The sequence below is a fragment of the Vitis vinifera genome, chromosome 4 (assembly GCF_030704535.1).
Source record: "Vitis vinifera cultivar Pinot Noir 40024 chromosome 4, ASM3070453v1".
Taxonomy (NCBI): Eukaryota; Viridiplantae; Streptophyta; class Magnoliopsida; order Vitales; family Vitaceae; genus Vitis; species Vitis vinifera.
The window spans coordinates 20,846,528-20,868,381 of record NC_081808.1 but is presented as its reverse complement, the minus strand read 5'-3'; the positions used below and the strand labels follow the sequence as shown (position 1 = coordinate 20,868,381).

The 21,854-nt window shown below is 35.0% G+C and overlaps 2 protein-coding genes across 5 annotated transcripts; both read right to left on the bottom strand.

The window, feature by feature from the left end:
* Positions 1-5,492: 5,492 nt before the first annotated feature.
* On the bottom strand, positions 5,493-7,478 carry LOC100257361 (LRR receptor-like serine/threonine-protein kinase FLS2). The gene has a single exon (XM_002272972.5). It carries the CDS (start codon positions 6,893-6,895, stop codon positions 5,627-5,629), a length of 1,269 nt encoding a protein of 422 aa, XP_002273008.1. The 5' UTR covers positions 6,896-7,478; the 3' UTR covers positions 5,493-5,626.
* A 2,481-nt stretch (positions 7,479-9,959) lies between these two features.
* LOC100266115 (uncharacterized) lies at positions 9,960-17,957 on the bottom strand. 4 transcript variants are annotated; one of them, XM_010650782.3, is made up of 10 exons: positions 17,568-17,954; positions 16,571-16,847; positions 15,875-16,486; positions 15,087-15,679; positions 14,821-14,982; positions 14,664-14,718; positions 13,989-14,137; positions 12,536-12,622; positions 11,596-11,724; positions 9,960-10,423 (listed from the first exon to the last, which is right to left on the bottom strand). In XM_010650782.3, the coding sequence occupies exons 1-10, from the start codon at positions 17,640-17,642 to the stop codon at positions 10,298-10,300; spliced, it is 2,265 nt and encodes a 754-aa protein (XP_010649084.1). In that variant the 5' UTR covers positions 17,643-17,954; the 3' UTR covers positions 9,960-10,297. The 4 variants fall into 4 exon arrangements, with proteins under 4 accessions (XP_010649084.1, XP_059592420.1, XP_002267434.3 ...); XM_059736437.1 differs by lacking the exon at positions 11,596-11,724 and having other exon boundaries at positions 17,568-17,957; XM_002267398.5 differs by having other exon boundaries at positions 15,087-16,486.
* Between the last annotated feature and the right edge of the window lie 3,897 nt (positions 17,958-21,854).

Below are 21,854 nucleotides of genomic sequence, written 5' to 3'. Positions count from 1 at the left end.
TGCAATCAAGAGATAGGTACCCATTGATCGACCCATCAAACGCCACATTTGCCTTATCTTAAGTTCAAGCTTGACTCTCTAAATAATCCCTAGTGGAGTCGTCATTTTGTGGACCTCGCATTTTGGCTCGATGCGTTCCCGCTCGATGGCGAGACTCTCTTTTTATTTATTTATGAAAAATTGATCTATTGTTTAGAAAATGACTTGGAGTCGCCACTTATTTTTGTTTTATTTTTAAAAAAAGGGTAAACAAAATAAGAAAGAAAACCTTAAGTGTGACTCCTTATTCGGAAAAAGGGGTCTATGAAAAATCAAATCGAGGCTCGGGGGTCAGGTTACTCATTGGGAAGGTACGGTAAAGACCGTAACACCCCTCTAAGTCCCTAAAAACGGGTCTCTACTAATAAAATGAAGCGCGTGTGACAATTGATTGATTAAACGTGTTTCACCAAAAAGTGATCATACATTGGGAGCCAAAACAAAGCATGGAGAATGGTCAAAGTGAGAGTGAGTGCGTACCTTGGTAGCGAGCGAGTAATGCGCCATCATGAAATGGGTTTAGTGCACAAGAATGAGCATAAAATATATCACATGCATCACCAAACAGAATATGTAATCACTAATGGCACACATGACATTTCACTCAAGTTCATTTTTATTCTAAGTAAAACTTCTTTGATGTTGGGCCCCCACCAAAACCCAATTCATTTTTATTCTAAGTAAAACTTCTTTGATGTTGGGCCCCCACCAAAACCCAATTTATCTTGTATGAATTGGTCTCACAAATTTCATTATTTCGGAGTTATGAAAAACTCATTCTTACGTATGTAAAATAAAAAGAAATAGAAGGTTATTCGAAAACCAGAGTGTAATTAAAATTATTTGAGGGAAAACTGGATTTTTGAAGTTCATTTGAAAATTGGAGTCTTGCGAATTAAATTTAAGAATTGGAATTTTGGAAATTGGAAATTAAGTTCGACAATTGGAAAATTGGAATTTCAGAAATTGAGAACCAAATTTGGAAATCAGAAATTTGAAGAATTGTTTAAAGATGAAAATTTTAAAATAAATAAATAAAATAATAATAATAATAACGAAAATAATAATGAGTAAATAAATAAATGCGAAAATTGAAATTTTGGAAATTAAATTTGGAAATCGGAATTTTGAAGAATTACTTAAAGATGGTATTTTAATAATAAATAATAAATAATAATAATAATAATAATAATAATAATAATAATAATAATAATAATAATAATAATAATAATAACGAAAATAATAATGGTTAAATAAATAAATACGAAAATTGGAATTTTGGAAATTAATTGAAAATTGGAGTTTTAAAAATTAAAGTTAAGAATTGAAATTTTGGAAATTAATTGAGAATTGAAATTTTGGAACATTAAACTTTGATGTTAAAATACGAAAAAATAAAATGGAAATGTGGTTCCACGGGCACGAAAGAGAGTTGGAAGATATTTAAGTGGAGGAAATAGTGAGAGAAAGAAAAAAATAAATAAATAAAGAATGGGTTTGGTGTGTGCATACTTATGAGAGAGAATGAAAAGGTGTTTGAGTGGAGGAAAAAGATGAGATAAATAGGTATGATGGCTATATATGTATGAGAGAGAATAGGAAGATGTTTGAGCGGAGGAAAATGTGAGAAAAAAATGGGTAAGATGAAAATGTGAATATTAGAATTTTTGAAATTGGAAATTAAATTAGGAAATTGAAAATTTGAAAAAATTATTTAAGGGTGGAATTTTTAAAATAAATGAATAAAATAATAATAATAATAATAACAAACTTAAAGATGGTATTTTAAAAATAAATAATAAAAAAAGATAATAATAATAATGATTAAATATATAAATGTGAAAATTGGAATTTTGGAAATTAAATTTGAAAGAAATTGGAGTTTTGAAAATTATTTGAGAATTGGAGTTTTGAAAATTAAATTAAGGAATTAGAGTCTTAGAAATTAAATTTAAAAGAAATTGGAGTTTAGAAAATTATTTGAAAAAAAATTGGAGTTTTAAAAAATTATTTGAGAATTGAGATTTTGGAAATTAGATTAAAAAAAACCTAAGCTTTGAAAATTAACATTTGAAAACGTGAATTGGGAATTAAGAAAAAGACGAGGGCATTTAAAGAAAACAAAAAGGCCCATCAAATGCTAATGGTGTATGCCGAGATTTTATATTATTTTATAAAATGTTGTGTACAATCAAATTATAATTTGTTGACTTTTTTTTTTCTTTTACTTCATTTGATCCAACCTTATCTCTTATTATATTAATGTTGTGGATACCACAAATTCGTGTGAGCTGAATGATGCACCCCACTTTGCACAATAGCATCACTTGGACTTAGATTGGCAAAGTTTTCAAGCATTCTTAGTGCAGTCAAAGGATTAATAATAACAGTGGTTGCAAATTCCACTCCTTCAAGAGAACCGCCCTCACCTGCTCACATAGCGCTTTCAACTCCACCTCCGTTAAAGGCTTGTAGTCCATCAGTTTGTTTTTCATGGGCAAGTGAGAAAAAACAAAAGGCGAAGAAAAAATGGGTCTCCCCAAATCTAAATTTGCTTACCGTTTTGAATTAAAATAGGAAAAACATAAAAAAGAATCAATTGCCACCCGTGAAACTGAAGTTGAATAACAGAGGTGAAAACCGAAAGTCGAGAGGCAGTCGTTTAGGCTATGAAAATGATTTATATACTGGAGTGGTTTGAGGGTTGGCCATTTAAACCATGCACTATGAACTTTTGCACCTTTCTCTTTGGCAGCTTGAGCCAACCAACTTATAAAACAACAAAAATTGAAGCAATGACTCTATGAGTTGGGTGTGTGCAAGTGGGTAAGAGTTGAAAGCAGAGCATGCGCTACTGCAGGCCACCACCCGCCTGTTGTCGTGAGATCTCACTTGGAGACCCACCGGACACATGGTGTTGAGGAGGTTAAGGTTGGAAAGATGAGAGGTGGGGATAAATTCGGTTGGTGATACACACAACACTATGCACCCGGAACACCCATAGAAAACAAAGTATCCAAAAAAAAAAACCGCACTAGTGCTTACTTGAGAGCTCCTCAAAAAAAAAAAAAAAAAAAGACAAACTAGATATCCTTCCTAGTTGTTGCCCGTTTTCTTGTCCTATGCTTAGCTCGTTCCCCCCTTGATTCGTTTTCGCTCCCGAAATCCCACTCTCTGTTTTTTCCCTGCTCCCCGCTTCTTTTCTTTTTCTCCTTTGCTTTTTCACCTAGTTGGTTTTCTTCTCCACTAGGCCTTCACCAGCTCTACTGCTTCAACCATTACCTTCTGAAGCTCCAACCACCGCCATGGCAATGGTCACATCCTCCCCCACACATCCCATGCTACTCGTTTATCCCCAAAGTCGGCCCCCACTCTAAACGAGATTTCCAGCTTTTCCCCAAGTGGTCCCAAAACAAAAGAAAAGTCATTGGTTTTTGAAGGGGTCTATAAAAACAAATTTCCAAAATAATAACAAAAAAGTTCAAATAAAAATAGAAAAATAAACAAGGAAACAATATAATTATAGTTTGATAGTTTTTTTAAATTTATAAAAAAAAAAAAAGTAAATAAATATTATTATAAAAAAAATATAATAAAAATATTAAATTAGACTCAGTTAAGCTTATTCAATAATAAAATCTACTACCACTTTAAAAGATTTATTGATATTTTATATTCATTTTTGTGAAATTAAGGTGTAATTAATCTCGATTTTCATGATAATAAATTTAGGTTTAGATTTAACAATTGTATTTGAGTGTGATGGGCAAGAAAGATTCCCAAATAGGCATTCATAAATATAAAGTAAATCATGAGGAAAAAAAATCATCAACATTAATTGAAGAAGCAAATGAGTTAAGTTGAAAAAAATTAACTATTATTTTACATTCATAAATATTGTGGTAATTTTTTTCCTGAAAATGCCAGGCAAGCCGGCCCTGGTGGCACCATTATCAATTGTCACGTTAACATCCCATACCACTATTTTACGATGCCAGCTAAGGGATGTGGTATCAGTGTCCACACTAATATCATGTCACATTAACATTTCACAACTTTATACTAAAATTCATGTCACATTGACATTTATTTTCTTACTTCAGCCACAAGCTAAATTGAAAAGGATCATAAATTATAATTTAAAGAGACAATATTGATTTTTTTGAAGTTTGATGGAACTGAAGTAGCTTACTTATTATATAAGCCATTAAAGGAAAATTCAATAACAAGTTACATTTTTTTCATTTTTATATTATCGAACAACTTTTTCGATATTAAGGTTATTTGATTAAAAGGGACATTTAAAACCTAAAATTTGAAATTTAACCCTTTATCATATTTGGACCTCATTTGAACAAAAATATCATTATTATTTTCTTACAAAAATATCATTATTATTTTCTTACAAAAATAACTCTTTTTTTAAAACCCTACATATAAATACTTTAAATGATAAATGACATTTACATAAATAAAATAAAAAAGAGTTATTTTTCAAGTAAAAACATGGGAAGAGTTTGATTCACAAATCAAGTGATCACTTCATCATTTTTAACGAATTAATTCTATATATTAAACCTAGATCAAAAGGCTTTATTGAGATTTAAAAAAATAAAAAGAAAAAACCTTTCATTTTTTATAAGCTAGTTCAATTAGCTTTTGTATATCTATAACCCTTTTATTCGGTAAACCTTCAAAATTGAAGGTTGGGAAAGAGGAAACAAACATGTAAATTGTAAAAAGGTGACTTGAACGTGTAAGTTTTGGGTTTTATATATACATCATACTTCTTAACACTTTTGATTAATTTTTTGTAAACTTTTCATATGATCTCGTTTAAGTTTGGCCCAACAGACCTTTAAGCATGAGCGACAAAGGACATGTTTGAATTATTTGAAACATTTAATGAGAAATTAGTCTTATTTTATCCTAAAATCTAAAATAAATACTAATTCTATTAAATGTAATAATTATTTAGAAAAAAATGAGTTTGGTTAAAAATAGTAAGACAATTAGAAGAATATTTCAATCTTTTGAAATATTCAAAACATAACCCATTTGAACAAGTATCCTCTCTTTGCTTTTTCACTTATATTTTTTCTCCTTTTTCTCCTTTTTCGCCTTTTTCTCTTCTTCTTTTTTTGTTACAATTTTTCTGTTATACATTTTGCCGTACATTTATTTATGCAATATATGAATAAAGACGTTTCAGCTTCCTTTCAGTGGGCTGACAAAGCCTCTTTCGAGGTTGAATGGGCCAATGGGCCCAAGCTCTAAAACGGAGTTGGGCTTTTGAGGGAGCGTGGACCCACTTCCTGAAGAGGAAGGTGGACAGGTCGCAGCAGTGCCCTGTGTCTCTCAGAGGAAAGACGAAAATCTAGTATGATATCGAGCATCTTCCTCAGAAAAACAAAAGCTTTTTTTTTTTTTTTTTTTTTCATAATTACCCGGTATTAACAACAACATTTAATGGCTAATTATTACCGATTAGTAATTACAAATATGGAAAAATAAAAAATACAGAGAATAGTGGAAGAATCCAAAAGCCAAAGGGATTCACATGGGAGATGGAGATGGGTCACACTGCTCAAGGTATCACTGGTCCAAACCTCTTACACTCCATTAACGACTTCTGTTCACCGCCCTGACAGAAGGAGAACATTGCCGGACACCTGTACAAGCAGTTATCCACAAGCCTCACTGTTGCCCCGTCTGGTCTCAGCTCCATTAACGGTGATGGAATGGGTCCGAACAGGTAGTTCCCTCCCAGCATTAGCCTCTCGAATGGGGACACTCCGGCGTCGGGAACCACAGCCTTCAAGGCGTACTGGGTGGGTATCATTCCTGTGAACTTGTTATTCTCTAGGGAGAGAGCTGAGAGCTTTGTCATCAAGGCCAAGAAGGATGGCAACAATCCTCGGAGGTCGTTGTAGCTCAGGTCCAGGGCTATGAGTTGGCTTTGGGTGGCCGGGTTCGTGGGGACTTCTATGGAGTTGAAGTGGTTGTTGGAGAGGGTGACCTGTTGCAGAGTGGGGTGGTCGAAGACGAAAAAGGGGACTGAGCCATTGAGTCGGTTGTGGCTCAGATCCAGTACCTGTAAAAAGCTTAGATTTTTTATCGCTCGAGGGATGTTTCCTTCCAAGCTGTTGTTTCTCATGGAAATTTCGACCAGTGATGTCGGAAACGTGTCTGGAACGTTGCCGGAGATGACGTTACCGCTGGCGTCTAGGAAGTCAAGGTTTTTTAGAGAACCCAAATCGGGAAACTCTCCTGACAGCTTGTTACCTTGAAGCTCCAACCTTTTCAAGTTCACCAGACCGTTGAAACTCGCTGGGACTGCTCCTTCAAAACCATTGCTGTCGAGGTATAGCTCTTCCAGGCTGTGCATAAACCCGATGGAAGTGGGTATCTCGCCGGAGAAGGAGTTTCTTGATAGCCCAAGTCGCCGTAGACGAGTCAAGTTTGACAAAGAGGCAGAAACCGACCCAGAAAAGAAATTATCGGAAAGGTCCAGAGTCTCTAAGTAAGGAAGGTTCCAGGAGGCAGAAGAGAGCGACCCGGCGTAACCCGCCTGGTCGAGACTGATTTCAGTAACTCGACTGGAGCCGGAGACGACGACATCGCACCTGAACCCACAAGTGAAGCGCTCGCCGAAAACGCTGTCGCATGGATCAACTGAGAAGTCCCACGAGCTCAAGCAAGAGCCGGGAATCACTGAGCCAGGGTCGAGTCCTTTTCTCAGCTCTTTCAGCACCTCTATATCTCCCCAGTAGGTCTTGGAATCTCCTAAAAAGAACAGACCTGCAACTGCAATCACCAGAAGCAGAGAAGACAGGGAAAAACAAGGAGCGCCCATTCTCTGCCTTCGTAAGGGAGTGTTTGGAGTTTAGATTTCGCTCAAGAGAATTGAAGATAACATGAGAAACGGTAAGTAAGAGAGAAAGAGAGAGAGAGACGGAGTGAACGAGGAGCGCAGGTTTAGTGGATGAAATTGGAATTTGGAGAGAAAAGGCGCAAGCAAGTTGGGAGGGCACAGGCCATGGCTTTTAGTTTTGGGTTTTACCCTTTTTTTTCCTGTTATAGCTCAGAGGTCTTTTCTGGGTATTTTCATTTTTCACGGGCAATTGTCAGAGACTCCAATGGCCCTATTTAAATTTAAATTTGTATGCTTTCGCCGTGACAGCGAAAGGACTGTTCGGTTGTTAGCAACCGCTATGCTCTCTCCATACAACACTCAAATCGGCAGCCAAAAGCCATCCATTGGCAGCCCAAGTTGCCCAACCTACACTCGCCCTTCAAACAAGCCTCCAACACCCGACAAATTACTTTTTAATATTATTCTCCTAAACCCAGATTTTCAAACAATGATACGAATATATTTTACAAATTTATTCTTCCAACAAACATTTCACCTAATTTATTTTTTTTAAGAAAAAAAAAAAAATTACCACCAATCGTCCATTTTCGAGATGTCCGTGCTGTCCTTCAAGATATGGGAATGTGGGCACATGTCCTAAGTATAGAAAACTCTTGCACCACCACCCATTTATGCCAGGTTAATTATTGGCAGAGAAATCACTCCACTGAAACCATTAAAGTAGAATTATTTAGTGGTAATCTAAAATCGAATGAAATGTTTGAATATTGGAGTTTGGAATCCAATGCCAACTCCAAATGTTTGTAGGTACAAGACCTCCCAAGCTGGCCTCGTTTGGTCGTAAGGTCCCCACTGTAAAGATTAGTGGTTGAATATGTCCATTTATTATTGCTAACAAACTTTGAATTTTGAACAAGCCTTTTAAAAGCTGGGGAATTCAGATTCTTATAGTGTACTCCCAACAACTTCTTTGTGATTATTTCTGTGCATTATGATTTTGCACCCAACCAACTATATCCAGAACTTCATGATTCATTAGCAATCAGGATTTGTATAACTAACATCAAGATTTGTATTCAATGAGCGGATGAGGATGAAACGTAGCATGTTCGAGTCACAAATGATTAGTGTTTGGTAACCCACGTATGTTTATGATTGGACTTCCCTCGTATTTTAGTACTAAATTAGTTGTGAAAAATGAATAATTAATAATAATCATAGTAATAATAGTAGCACGAACAACCACCAAATTGAACATGGAAGTCCATAAGTGGCAAGATAATACCTATGTGTAACAACTATGGTGTAAACAACGATAAAAATGATTTGATGTCACCAAACAAATAATACCTAATTTTGGATGTGATAGGTCAAACCTTGTAATTAAAAAGGGGTGGTAAAAAAGCCAAGACATAGATCCATTGGATTGAATCAATTTTGATCATGTAGGTGGGAATTTGGTATGATTAGAGAAGGTCCGAGTAGCGCACAGCAGTTCCTTCGTCGGTAGAAATGGAAGAAGCCATGCCCACTACTTACCAGCCGTGCAATGCCTATTGCCACCAAAATGGTTGACACAAAGTGGGTTACGTGGGCTTGCCCAATATCTGATCCCAGGCCATCTCTGTCTCCCCGATCGATACCAACCCATTATTACATTCCCCACCTCTCAGTACATTGGCATATATAGACATATTACATGATGAAATGCAAAACATTTTTAATGTCACGCTGACTATGTTAGTTTTCCTTTAAGCTTTGTAAATTTGTAAACTTCGAAAAAAAAAATTATAATAATTAAAAATAAAATACCAAATTTAAAATGTAATAATTTTTTTAACTTTAATTTTATTGTATATAGATTGCAAATGTAAAAAATATATTAACTTTTAGAGAATCTTATTTACCATTTATTTCCCTTATATTTGACAAGTTAAAACTTTTTCTAATTTTTTTTTTCCTCCTCGTTGTCCTGATCCAAACAAAGAGTTAGCAAATCAATACAAAAATCATATTTCAAAAGTATTATATTCCACGTTTAAAATCGGAATTTCAAATTTGATATACATTGAGGGCTTGAAGATGAAATATTTTATCTAATTTCATGTTAAAATATCGAGTAAAATTGTAGAAAAAGCTCAATGAAAAAGGAATCACCCAAGTCTTGTCGTTGGGGAAAAAGAACAGCTTCAACAATATTTTAGTTTCCCTCTTTTGAAAGGTTTGTAAAGATGAGGAGAAGGCAATAATGACACGTTGTGCGGACCAATATATGGGTTGGGTAGGTACTGAAATGGGTAACAGTTTCTTTCATTATTTAATCAAAAAAACAATGCAGAACCGAAGAAAGTTCAATCAGGCGTGGACCACCACAATTTAACTTAAACAAGGGGCAAAGTAGAGATAGTGAGAATCATCCCAGAAGCAAATAGATAGAGCCAAACACTATAACCACCGTCCCCGCTATTCAAAGTAATGTGTCTTGCTTCGAAGGCACGAGAACCGCACTAAACCTCTGTTTACGTGTTTGTATCCACATTCTGGGCAGTTAGTAAACCTTGATTTAAAAGCAAAATCTGGGCGGAAGAGGAATGGGCATAAAGCACACAGCTTGTCAGGCCACTATAATATTTCATGGGAGCTTGGGTGTCTACCAAGTATATTGCAAAGTGAACCTGTAGAAGGTGTTACTTCTAAACAAAAGGCAAATGATGGCTCTGGTCAAATCCAAACTGACACGATGGCCACCATGATAATAGGCAATGAAGGAAATTTTACTGCTTTGAATGCTGTAAAGGACATAATTATCCTTTTATTTCATCTGATGAAGGACCTCAAATTTCCTGGGCCAAGTCTGGTTATGAAGAGAGAGAAGAAACCAGAATCTTGTATCCTAAATTCTTCCCAATGAATCTAATGCTACTATTTAGCTTAGTGTCGTTCTTTCACTTCGTTTTTTTACCTTGAAGAACTCCCCCTCCACCCCCTCTCCTTTGGTTGGTTCCTTTTTCAACATTAAATCAGCAAACCCAAGGAGGGTAACTAGAACTATGAATGCAGATTTCCGGCCCTCAATTGCAGAGAAATGAGAATACCCAAAATTTACAAAACAAGCCCATTAGGCCTGAGCCTAGTAAAGAAAAGGAAGAAAAGGGCTATCAATTAACACTACCAATACCTACAGGATGAACTATTCATTTCTTTTTTCTTTAGGTGAAGGATTGACAATATATTAAAAACATAATAGGGCTATACATTCTATGGATGGGCAGCAAACTGACATTCCTCATCAGAAGGGCAAACTCAACTGAAACTAAAATTAGTTTATGAAAACGGACTGGAAAAGGAGAGGAGATGCACCTTTCAACAGAATTCTTCGAGTCATGGAACCCCATTAGGGGACCATTCAAAATTGGTGCTCTTTACTTGGCCTTTTTTGGCAACATTTGCCAGATACCGCCTCACAGATTTTTGATTCACTTCAAACACAAATCTCATTCCCCTTATCTGCAATCAACCATTTGCCATAGATTGGTTAGGCTTGTAAAAGTTGAACAACTACAATGCAAGCATTCTAATGCATATAGAAAATAGCATTTTTGATGCTTGAAAGAGGGCATAGAGTTGCAACAAAAACCAACATCTGAGGTTCCTGGGACTGAAAGAATTTGATGAAAAACAAACAATAAAAGCAACAACACAAAATAGCCAAAGATTTTCATGTTATTCAGCCTATAATCTATGTTCACATGGGGTAAGAATTGAGAAAGTTTCACTCACAATGGAGTTGACCACAACGCTAGCTCCCAAGATGTCAAACCTAACCCACTCCTGTCAAATCTAACCCAAAACCTGATTCATTCTCAATATTTTTAAAGCCGAAATAACCCTTAATATTGTTTTGTTCAGTTGATCTACAAGGCAGAAACATAGAAGGGTTACAAATGAAGGGGATGGAATTTGAGACACCATCATAACATAGGCCAACATGTAAAATCATTGGTTTGGCTCTTTTTTTGGTAAGTCACCATATTCATATAGAATTGAAGCAATATACCTGGGTGCTAGATTACAGGATTGTATGTTCAATAATAAAAACTTCTAGCATATAAAGCTTAAAATTTTATAATCACATTGCAGCTCTTCTGTACAATTCACATGAAGAAGTATTTTGGAGGTTGTTGATCAGATATTGTACATCTTTAACAATGTAGTTAAAGGAGTTACCATTGATGTTTAGTTGCATATGCATAAATGTTTATCAAACTTTCTTTTACGGCGTGACCTAGAAAAACCAGAAACTTAACCACGTAAAGAAACATTGCTGCACTGTTGCATTATCAACCTTATACATAAATAGCTATTTTTGTATTTTTTTTTTAATTGTGATTACATGGATGACAATGAAGAAACCTGCAAAACCACAAATCAGTTGAAAATTCTTTTCAAGCATACCCAAAAATATGATCTTCAAAAGAAATTGTGGAAATTAAATGAGAGCAAACACCCATTTCATGCACCACAATTTTGATTAGTGAAAACGTGTAAGAGAAGACTGCTGGTTGGGGGTAAAGATATTAAAAAACAGAATTGAGGTAACAAAGAAGTTAAAGAATGGCAGGAAAAGAGCACCATGATTGTATCAGTCATTTCAAAGTTAAAGATTGAAAACCACGTACCTCTATCAAACTACTTGAACTAAGACCCCCAACCTGTCCAGTAGCAACTTCTTGGCCATTCAATAAAATTACATTCTTCCCAAGATTCTTCAATAAGAAAGATCCATCCCCTTGCATCCTTATGATAGCCTAAGCAGATGCAAGGAAGACTAGTCATACTCACATGTTATGCAGGGCATTGAGGGTTGTAAGGGATATCCAAGAAGCCTAAATGGTGTGATAAAAGGTAAAGAAGTAGCAGTTACTTCTTGTTCTTAACTAAATTAGCCTAGGCTTGAGGTAAATAAAAGAAAAGAAAATGAAACAAGAAAAAAGAAAGAAAAATACCACACTATCCCAAATTTGAACAATAAAAGTTCATTCTAAAGGGTAAAAAGGTCCTTGAAAACATTCACCCATCACATGAGTATCTCAGGATCCCACAGTTATGGTTCAGTTTCAGCAGCTATGGTATCCTCTAATTATTAATATTTCCCATTTCTAATCGACCATTTGAGATAAGAATATCCTATACAAAAGATAACTAATTACCTAATTAAGCAATCAAATGAAACAGGGTGTTAATAAAGTTTTCCTAAAAAGAACCACCATATCGATAGTGAGTCTGCAGCCCCCTTGTTGAAATCTAGAAATGACACACCCTTTTATCTTGCAAGGTGTTCATTTTAATTACTCGAATTCTGAAAAACAATATTATATTTATGACACAATTCTCTCTAATTCCTCCAACAATCAGGTGATGTGGCAACATTCAGCGAGTTGCCATGCTTGACAATCCATATCCTAGTCAAAATGCGATACATATCAAAGTACTCACAGATAAAGTACGCATCCCATAAATTTCCTTTTATCTAATAACCACAACAACTACAAGCTCAAAAAGGGTCTTGCAAACCATCAATATCTACAACACAAGTCAAGGAAATCACAAAAATCCCACCTGCCGTCTAGATATTTTATTAGCACGCCCTTCCTTTGACAAGTCAATATCAACATCAATCTCATTTGTTGCTCTACCAAGTATTACCTACAAAGCAGAAGGTGGTTCCATTAAGAAAGAGAAAATAGTCAAGCTAAAAATTGATGAGCATCACATAACCCCAATAAAGAAAGCCTCAAATCTCAGCGTTAAAAATAATCATGAGCTCAGCAACTAGTGCCCAAACCAGTCAACAGAATTGTATAAAACCAGACTACATCTCAAACAAAAACATTAATTGTGTTGGAGCGCATGATATACATTGTGGACCTAAATCCTACAAGCTTAAACCTTTAGGAAAATTAGTTGTTTAACATGATATAAGAACCTCATTGCCCTTGAGGCTTGACTCAAGGGGTAAAGGTTTGGGAAGGGTATGTGGGAGGTTCTAGGTTCAAGTCCCAATGGGGACAAAAAATTTACCTATAAAAAAAAAAGATATCAAAATCTCATTTGGCAGGAGGTCATGCATTCGAACTTCACCGCATGTTCATTTCCCCACTTTATTAAGCCCAAAGGAGGTTGTTTGTGATTTTTTTAATCTGTGGGCTTGTGTGTGTTTATGTGTCTCTCCATGTGGAGTATGGGGTCGTGAGGCAGGGTGTTGGAGTGTATGATATACATTGTGACCTAAATCTTACAAGCTTAAAGTTTTAGGGAAATTGGTTATCCATGGGCTTGCATGTGTCCATGTGTCTCTCCATTTGCATATGTCTCTATGTATCTCTCCATGTGCAAGTATGGGGCAGCCCGTGAGGGAGAGTGTTGGAGTGCATGATATACATTGTGGGCCCAAATCTTATGAGCTTAAGCTTTTAAGGAAATTGGTTATCTATGGGCTTACATGTGTCTATGTGTCTCTTCACGTGCAAGTGTATGGTTGCACATGAGAGAGTGTATTGGAGTGCATGATATAAATTGTGAGCCCAAATCTTACAAGCTTTAAGCTTTTGCTTAACAGATTATAAATAATTACTAAACACAACACAACACAACAATACAAGGAGGATACAACATATACCAATTCAAAACCAAGTCATTTGATCATCATAAGCTAATTAGTCATGGCATAAAACATTGGCAGCTCCAGCAGTGAGTACATTTCCAAAATAAACCAAGACCGACAAAATGCCCATCAATCATATCCAAGTGAGGAAAGTGCCCAAGGAACTTTATCACATTTGATCCAAATTTAGAGTAACTCAACTAAAGCCTTCTGCCATCCCATTGTAACAACAATGTATCAATAGCCGTTTACTCTAGATTAGCTCATATTGAATAAAAAAAAAATCAGAATAGAAAAAAGATATTCAAATTAATGATCTTGAAGTGGCAATGAATAAGCTGAATAAAAATGAATCAGCTTAATTGATCATGCTTTAAGGGAAAAAAGGTTAAATTTTAAAAAACTTGCCTCAGCCTTTTTAATATAATGCTTCAAATGGCGGCCATAGAAGATGGCAAGTGCACATTGAGATGCAATAGCTCTTTGCATTGAAGATTGAGCACACTGTTCTAACCTTATGATCACCTTCCTAGCATCCTCATGTTGATATCTTGAGACTGGAGATTTCAGCAGACAAAACCAAGTTACTCACAATCTAATATGTGTAGCACACATTATAGAGTTCACTCTAGGTAAAGAAGAACAGTTTCATTGCATTTGATGATTAGCTGACTCCCTTTACTTTGGATAATAATAAAATAGAGTTGATTGATATTCATATGAATATTGAAATATATAATAAACAAAACATGATGGCAACTATACTAAAGCCATTAATATCCAAAATCAATCACTATTGACAGTTGGAAAATATAAACAGACCCAACTTTGGGAAAAGCTACATGGAGCCCAACCCTCGCAACCTGACCCAGGTGTCAGGGGAAAAAATATCAACTTGCTTCATCATAAATAACAAATTTATAGGTAACAGTTACATGCATGGATGTTAAAAGTAATAGACCTTCTACCACCTAAACTTCCTTCTAAGCTGAATTTTGCATTTGAAACAATTACATGATGATGAGCTAAGAGCAGAAGCAGGATATATCCTTTGCTAAATGAACCTGATGTTAGATGAATTACCTTTGCTACCAATATATGAATCCTGATCTTCTGGACACAAGTCCATCTCAAGTATCTGGACAAAATATATAACAATTAAAAATAGGAAAGATTATAAATGAACTAAAGAAAAGAATTCAAAGGCATCATCCAACCATCACAAGCATCTAAGATTTACCATTGCTTCGATGTCAGAAAAGTAGGGCACATCATCATCACTTTCAGATTCCTCTTGATCAGACATTAAGGAGTTTATTGGTTCCAGAAAATTCATTTTGGTGGAACCTGATCCTGCATGTAAAAATAAATGCTCCCCATATGTACCTGGAGCTTCTTTTTCCTGTTCACATCGATCAAATTCAGCATTTGTTTTTAACATGACCACAAGCATGAAAAAGCTGCCCTAAGGAATAAGCTTTAAATACTATGAAAATCACAATGTACCCTTGATTTGACATTTAGAACCCCTCGCCCAGGAGCTCCATCCATGACAGAGTTTGGAGTTGCATGTGCTGAACTATGATGACTTGGGACTACAGGAATGCTGTTAAAATGTCTGGAAGCTGTAGCCAAACAGTTGTCACCAGACAATTCAGATCTGTTTCCATAACCAATAAATTGGTGGTCTGGAACAATTTCTGGCATTCTATCTTTTCCTATCATCTGGGGAGCCTTGAAAGATGGTGCAGGATTTTTATCTTTATTCATTAAGCTTGGTGCTTGTTCACTGTCCTTCTGGATGTCAGAGGAGAATGCTGGCTCACAAGCCTCTTCAAAAATTGGCTGTGTTGTGGAAGCAAATGTAGCAGGCAAGAAATTATCATCATTGTATGGGATTTCACTGTCCTCAGTATTCAATGTGCAGTACATAACCCCTTCCTGCAGTTCAGAAGAATGAGGATTTGAAATTAATGTAGATGATGGCATAGTGACCTCTGAATGAACACCTTCCTGATTGCTGTGACTGGATTGTAACGGGTCAGCGCTAACAACTAATTCAGCAGGACATGCACTGCCATGTATTACAATCGATGTACCTGAAATCAATGTCTCAGGGTCACTAATATTGGCCATATCATCAACATGAACTTCATTGGGAGAACTCAACAGAACTGAGTCAAGATTATCCAAACAAGACTTATCCATTGGGTCTTTCCCATCAGCCTCCATAAAGAGAAGCTCATTCTCATCTGAGAAGTTCAAGAGAGAATCTGAAAGATCTGCAAACTCACCATCTGTGATAGCAGTTGAGTTATTTAATCCAACGCATGTGTCTTTCAATGTTGGCTGTGAATGGACAGCATACCCTGATGAGCATGGTTTATTACCATCAGCAGCAGCAGCAAGTGTCAATGTCTCTTCTGCACTTACAGTTCTATCTCCCAGGTTGACATTGATTGGCATCACAGGTGCTGAAATGTCCTCAATTGTTTTCCACAGAGGCACCCTAGGAAGTGGTGATGGAAACCCCATTTGGTGAAGTGAAGCACTACCATCTGAAACAGGTGATTCACAATGCTGTCCTCCTCCGAATTCAGAGCCAACATTTCCTAAATTTGTATTTAGTGAATCAAGAGTAGACAAGGGCTTTCTCTCAAAATCATTGTTATTGAATAGGTTTCTATCTGGAAGCCCTCTGTCCTCAAAGCCTGAGCAATTCCCGAAGTCAACTAAATTATCTCCTATAATATGAGGAATATCTTGGGGTACATTATCTTGAAGACCAAAATGGCTCAAGACACGATCTCCCAGCGCATAACTGCCAACAGGAGGCTCATTATCAAGAACTATATGCTCTTCACAACCACCTCCATTGCACATATAGCCATCAGCATTTGGCACATCTAGAAAATTTAGATCATCCGAGTTAGAAGGTTTACTGTGAATTCTATCTAGAAAATTTAGATCATCAGAGTTAGAAGGTTTACTGTGAATCCTCTTCCGCATAGCATGATACTTTCTACGAATGCTTTCAACTTTTCTTTTTCCAAGAACCTCTACATTTTCTTTACAATTACCCGATCTGTTAGATTTGAACGAATAATTGGATGCTGAAGGTTCAAACTGAACCATGCATGCAGAAGCTTCAGCTGAAATATCAGGATCATAGAGGAGAGAATGCCATCGGTTTTTTAGTTCTTGGACTGTAAATCTGCGAGAGAATTGCACTGCACCTTTAGCAAGTGCTTCCAAAGAAGCCCCCGCCTGCAAGAAAATCACAACATACATCAAAGCAAGCAAAACATCCAGTAAAATAAAGCATATGCAAGAGGCAGAAACAGAAAACTTATGCTTCTTTCTAATTTATTACTATTTTCTGTTTAAAGGAAAAGGTCCAAATGCTAGGTGTGGAAACTAAAGATTAGCAGCGGATTATATTGCCTTCCAAGTACATTTATGCATTTCTTTCTCAGTTGCACAAGCAAATTACATAAAATTATTCACCATATAAGCAAAAAAAGACTGAAAACCACAGCATTCAAGCAACGCAACACCACACAAAGAATGTGAATCCAACAAAGCACACCACCGGAATTTCACACACAAGCATTACAGCCGCATCAAAATCATGATACCTAAGTTCGAATTCATTCGCAAGCACCAGTAGCTAACCATACCAAAGAGGAATTAATTCTAAAATTGAAAAGTGACAGAGTTTTCATACCAAATTCTTCAGAAATCAATCCATCTCCTTGTTTATTACCAGAAAAACTAACATAAAATAAGATCAACCATCCTATGGGATTCGAATCGGGAGAAATTCTCATCAAGATGCGCTTGTCCGAGTTGATTCACAAAGCTTTTTCGGGTTGAATCCACAGAACCGCCGAGGCGTAGCCGATGAAAATCCCCAGCATCTAAAAGGCTGCACGATGCCCTAATTTCCACATAATCAAATAGGCAGAGGAAAAAAAAGGAAGGTACCTCGACGGCGTTCTTCAACAAGAGGTCGTCCTCGGGGATCCATGCAGATGCCGAGACTGAAGCAAGAGCTGTCATGCCTGTCTATTTCTTACCGATTGGACAGAGCCGTTACTTCAAATACTGAGAATGGATCTCTTCGAATACCCCCCATCAATTCTACACGCAGTTTTCATAGCGCGCCAAAGTAGCTGGAGCTGGATACCCTCAAACGGACATGGATATATTTTATTAATTTAATTTTCAGAGGGCGTTGAGATTTATACTTCCAGGGGGCAGCATTTTTCTGAGGGCAACGGCGGTGATGGAAGCAACGTAACGAACAACACGATGTCGTTTTGACACCAGAGCGTGAAGTGAGATGCTCGGACCGTTTCTCGCCGTTGGATTTGAACGAGGCTTGCGTGGGGATAGGACTGTTCTTGTCTTCTTCTCCTCAGTCATCAGACTATCATTTAATATTTTATTTTTAAATTTTTTTATTCTGCGTTTGTAGGTCACGTAGTTGTACGATTTTAATTACATTTGGGGAATGTAAATGATTGAATTCAATCATTAATATTAAAATTTTAAAGATCTTATAGTATAGCAAAATGAACATATGATACTTTTTACCAAGATTTTTTATTTAAATATTATTATTATTATTATTATTATTTTAAATGTGGGTAAAGATTTTTTTTTTGATAAAATATTTAAAAAATATATGAAATAATTTTAGCATGAACACAATAGATATTTATATTGAAATATTTTTTTTAAAATAATTATAAGGTAAGTTATCTTTTTAAAATGATATTTTATTATAATAAATTTATACTAAAATCGTCTTTTCAAAAATAATTTTGATATGAATATAAAATGTTATATTTTTAGAAATAAATTCATAAAAACAATTATTTCATAAAAAAATGTAGATACTATTATTAAAAAGTATTTTTCATGAAAATATTTTTAAAAATGAGTTATTATTTAATAAAAAATTAAATATTTTATTTTTTATTTAATAATTTTTTAATAAATCAACTTAATAACTTAATTTAAGTTATTAAGTAAATTGAGTATATTAAGTAAGATAATTTAATGATATGACTTAAAGTAAAATATAACTTTAAGTAATAAGTAGAAATAATTTTTAAGTTCGTATTTTTATTTTACCTTTTTATTATCGTTTATGTTAATTACTTCTATGATCTAGTTTGATACTTCACGACTTTTATTATTATTCGATATCTTTTACTTTAATTATAATTTAAGATAATAAATATGTTAATTTGATAATTTAAAATAAATTTTAAATTAATTTTATTAAATAATTTTAATATTTAAAATAAAATTTAAATAATAAATTTTAAGTTAATAACTTAAATATTATAACAATTTTATTATAATATAATGTTGATATTTTTAATTGGTTACATCTGTCCACTCACTAATGTTCACGTGTAAATAAATAGCCAATCCTTAATCGACATATATCTTACGTGATCAAATAAAAATTGCTTTGTTGCAAGACTTAGCAGCATGAGACAATTGTGAAACGCTGGCATTAAATAATGTAATGATAAATATCTAAAACGTGGCACTAATCAAAATTTGTCACATCTCATCCGTAGTTTAAATAAGATCATGGCATATGTTCCATGGGACCCACATAAAGGAGATATTGGTTTACGATGAAATAGAAAATAAATTAATTAGTTTTTTTTAATTAAATGATAAATAATTACTTGTTAATTTTAATTTCTAGATTGTGGGATCTCTCTAAAAACTGCCACGTGGCTTCCTCTCTCTTGGACACATAGACGTCCCCCTTGCGACGCGTGGCATAGCTCATTCCACCCGGACAGAAATCATCGCTCATTCCACCCGAACGGAAATTCTCAATCATTCCACCCGGATGTCTCACATCTGGAATTCTGCCCCGCCAACGTCTACATTATCCGTATGTCTCACAGCCGTAATTCTGTCCGACCGACATCCCACTTTCTCCGGATATCTCACAGCCGCAATTCTATCTGGCCGACGTTTCACCTTCTCCGGATATTTCACATCCGGCGCCTGCCGCCGGATGGGAGAGGAGGACGTTTCAACTTCCCCGAGCAGACATGTCCGGATCCTTCAGTAACGCTTATTCGGAGAACATCCGTGGCCAACGATTTAGATTCCCCAGATAGCTTGGCTCGTCAGATACTCGCGATTCGCCGGATTCATTTCCGCCCACAATCAAAAAGCAACTCTGATAATACTGACGATCAAGTCTCCTGAACTGTCACTCATCTTTAATGCAAGATACATTCGACAAGACACTCTCAAGTCTTCTCAGGTCTCCTGACACATCCCGATATTTAAAGTCATAAATTGACGCGACATCCATCGCCTAAATATCCTCCTGACAGCCGCCATCTCGCACCAGAAACGTCATGATTGCTTCGCCACCCTATGAGCCGCAATCATGACAATGGGACCAGCTAGCACAACGAGACCATACTTTCTGACTCATATATAAACGCTATAAGGAGACTCTCAGGGAGGTAAGCGATAAGAAAAAAGAAGGGATAAACATCCTACTAAGTGATAAACATCCTGCTAAGGGATAAACATCCTTGACAAAAATCAAGGAGCAATACTCCCAAAGGAAAACTCTATTTTCCAACAACTTCCAAAAGACTAACTTAGTCATCGGAGGGTGTGTCCAGACAACTCATCCGGACACCTTTTTTGCAGGAGGAAGGAGGAATTACTACAATGCGTTGATCGAGATTCCGTTATTGGTGATTACTATTGCAGCAGGGGAATTTTGCCATCAACATAGATCATTATCCTTCAAATATAAGGGATAATAAAACAAAGGATTTTTTAATCCTTGGCTTTTAGAAAACACGTTTGGACCAAGAAACTTTTAAAATCTTTTAAAGATTCAAAAAATAAGTTAAATATTTGGAGATTTAAAAAACAAATTAGATTTTGAGAACGTATATAATTTTACATTTTTTTACGGTGAGAACTTAAATAATATACATAAATCTTTAGTATATGGTGAGATAATTTTACATTTTTTTAATAAGAAATTTACAATGCACTATATGGAACCTGAAAAAAAGAAATTAGGTGATCAAGGAGTCAAAATCTCCCTAATCTAAACTTACCAAAGCTGCTAAAATTGGGATAAGTTGAGTCTTATCACTTAGAATAAAGTGAAAATTGCTTTTTCAGCCTAAGATGAATGCGGTTTTTAAGACAACTTCTTGAAGACAAAAAAAGACTTGGTTGAATTAGTGGAATGGCACTAATGATGGCTCAAGAGGTGACTTTAAAATATTCTTCCACTAAAGAAGATGATGCGTCTAGTATTGTCTCCTATGGGACCTTAAAAGTAATACAACCATCAATGGCTAATCATACTAATTCTTCTAATGCCATCATGCAAGTCATGATGACAACTTCAACACAGTTAGAGATACAAATGGCTGAACAAATTGAAGTTCTTATCAAGACCATGAACAAATCATACGCCTAAATTGCTTTACCCATAAATAGGATCAATAGTATGGAAGAGTTGGGGGCCTTTTTAACTTTTACGGCCATTTTAAAAAATAATTCTAAAAAATGGTACTTTTCAAAATAATTCTTAAAATATAGTACTTTGAAAAATATTTCCAAATCTACGGCACTTTTTGCCACTTTGAAAGGTGTTTTTTGAAGAGACACCTTCTATATTTTTCATATCAACCATAAATGTTAAAAAAAAAAATTGAATTTACACTAAAGGTATCTTTTGAAGAGACATTTTCCATAATTCCATAAAATTGAATTTATATTGAAGGTGTCTCTTTAAGAGACATCTTCCATAATTTTTATATCAATAAGACATGTTAAAAAAATTTGAATTTATATTAAAAGTGTCTCTTCAGGAGACACCTTTTATAATTCTACAAAATTAAATTTATATTAAAAGTGTCTTTTAAAATAAACATTTTTCATAGTTTTCATATTAGTTTCATAATAAAAAAAATTGAATTTATATTAAAGATGTCTTCTTAATACACACTTTCTATAATTTCACAAAATTAAATTAATATTAAAGGTGTCTCTTTGAAGAGACACCTTCAACAATTCTTGTATCAATCATCCATTTAAATAATTGAATTTATACTAAAAGTGTATTTTCAAAAGACATATTCCACAATTTCATAAAATTAAATTTACATTCAAAGGTTTTTCTTCAAGAGACATTTTTAATATAAATTTAATTTTTTTGATAGATGACTAATATAAAAATTGTGGAAA

Bases quoted from the DNA above. Each gene is read 5' to 3' on its own strand.
- LOC100257361 (XM_002272972.5), bottom strand. From the start codon at position 6,895: ATGGGCGCTCCTTGTTTTTCCCTGTCTTCTCTGCTTCTGGTGATTGCA.
- LOC100266115 (XM_002267398.5), bottom strand. From the start codon at position 17,642: ATGACAGCTCTTGCTTCAGTCTCGGCATCTGCATGGATCCCCGAGGAC. The intron at 11,725-12,535 runs GTGGGATTTTTG...GCATCTGCTTAG, and splicing joins ATAAAATATCTAGACGGCAG to GCTATCATAAGGATGCAAGG. The intron at 10,424-11,595 runs GTACGTGGTTTT...GGTTGATTGCAG, and splicing joins GTTCAAGTAGTTTGATAGAG to ATAAGGGGAATGAGATTTGT.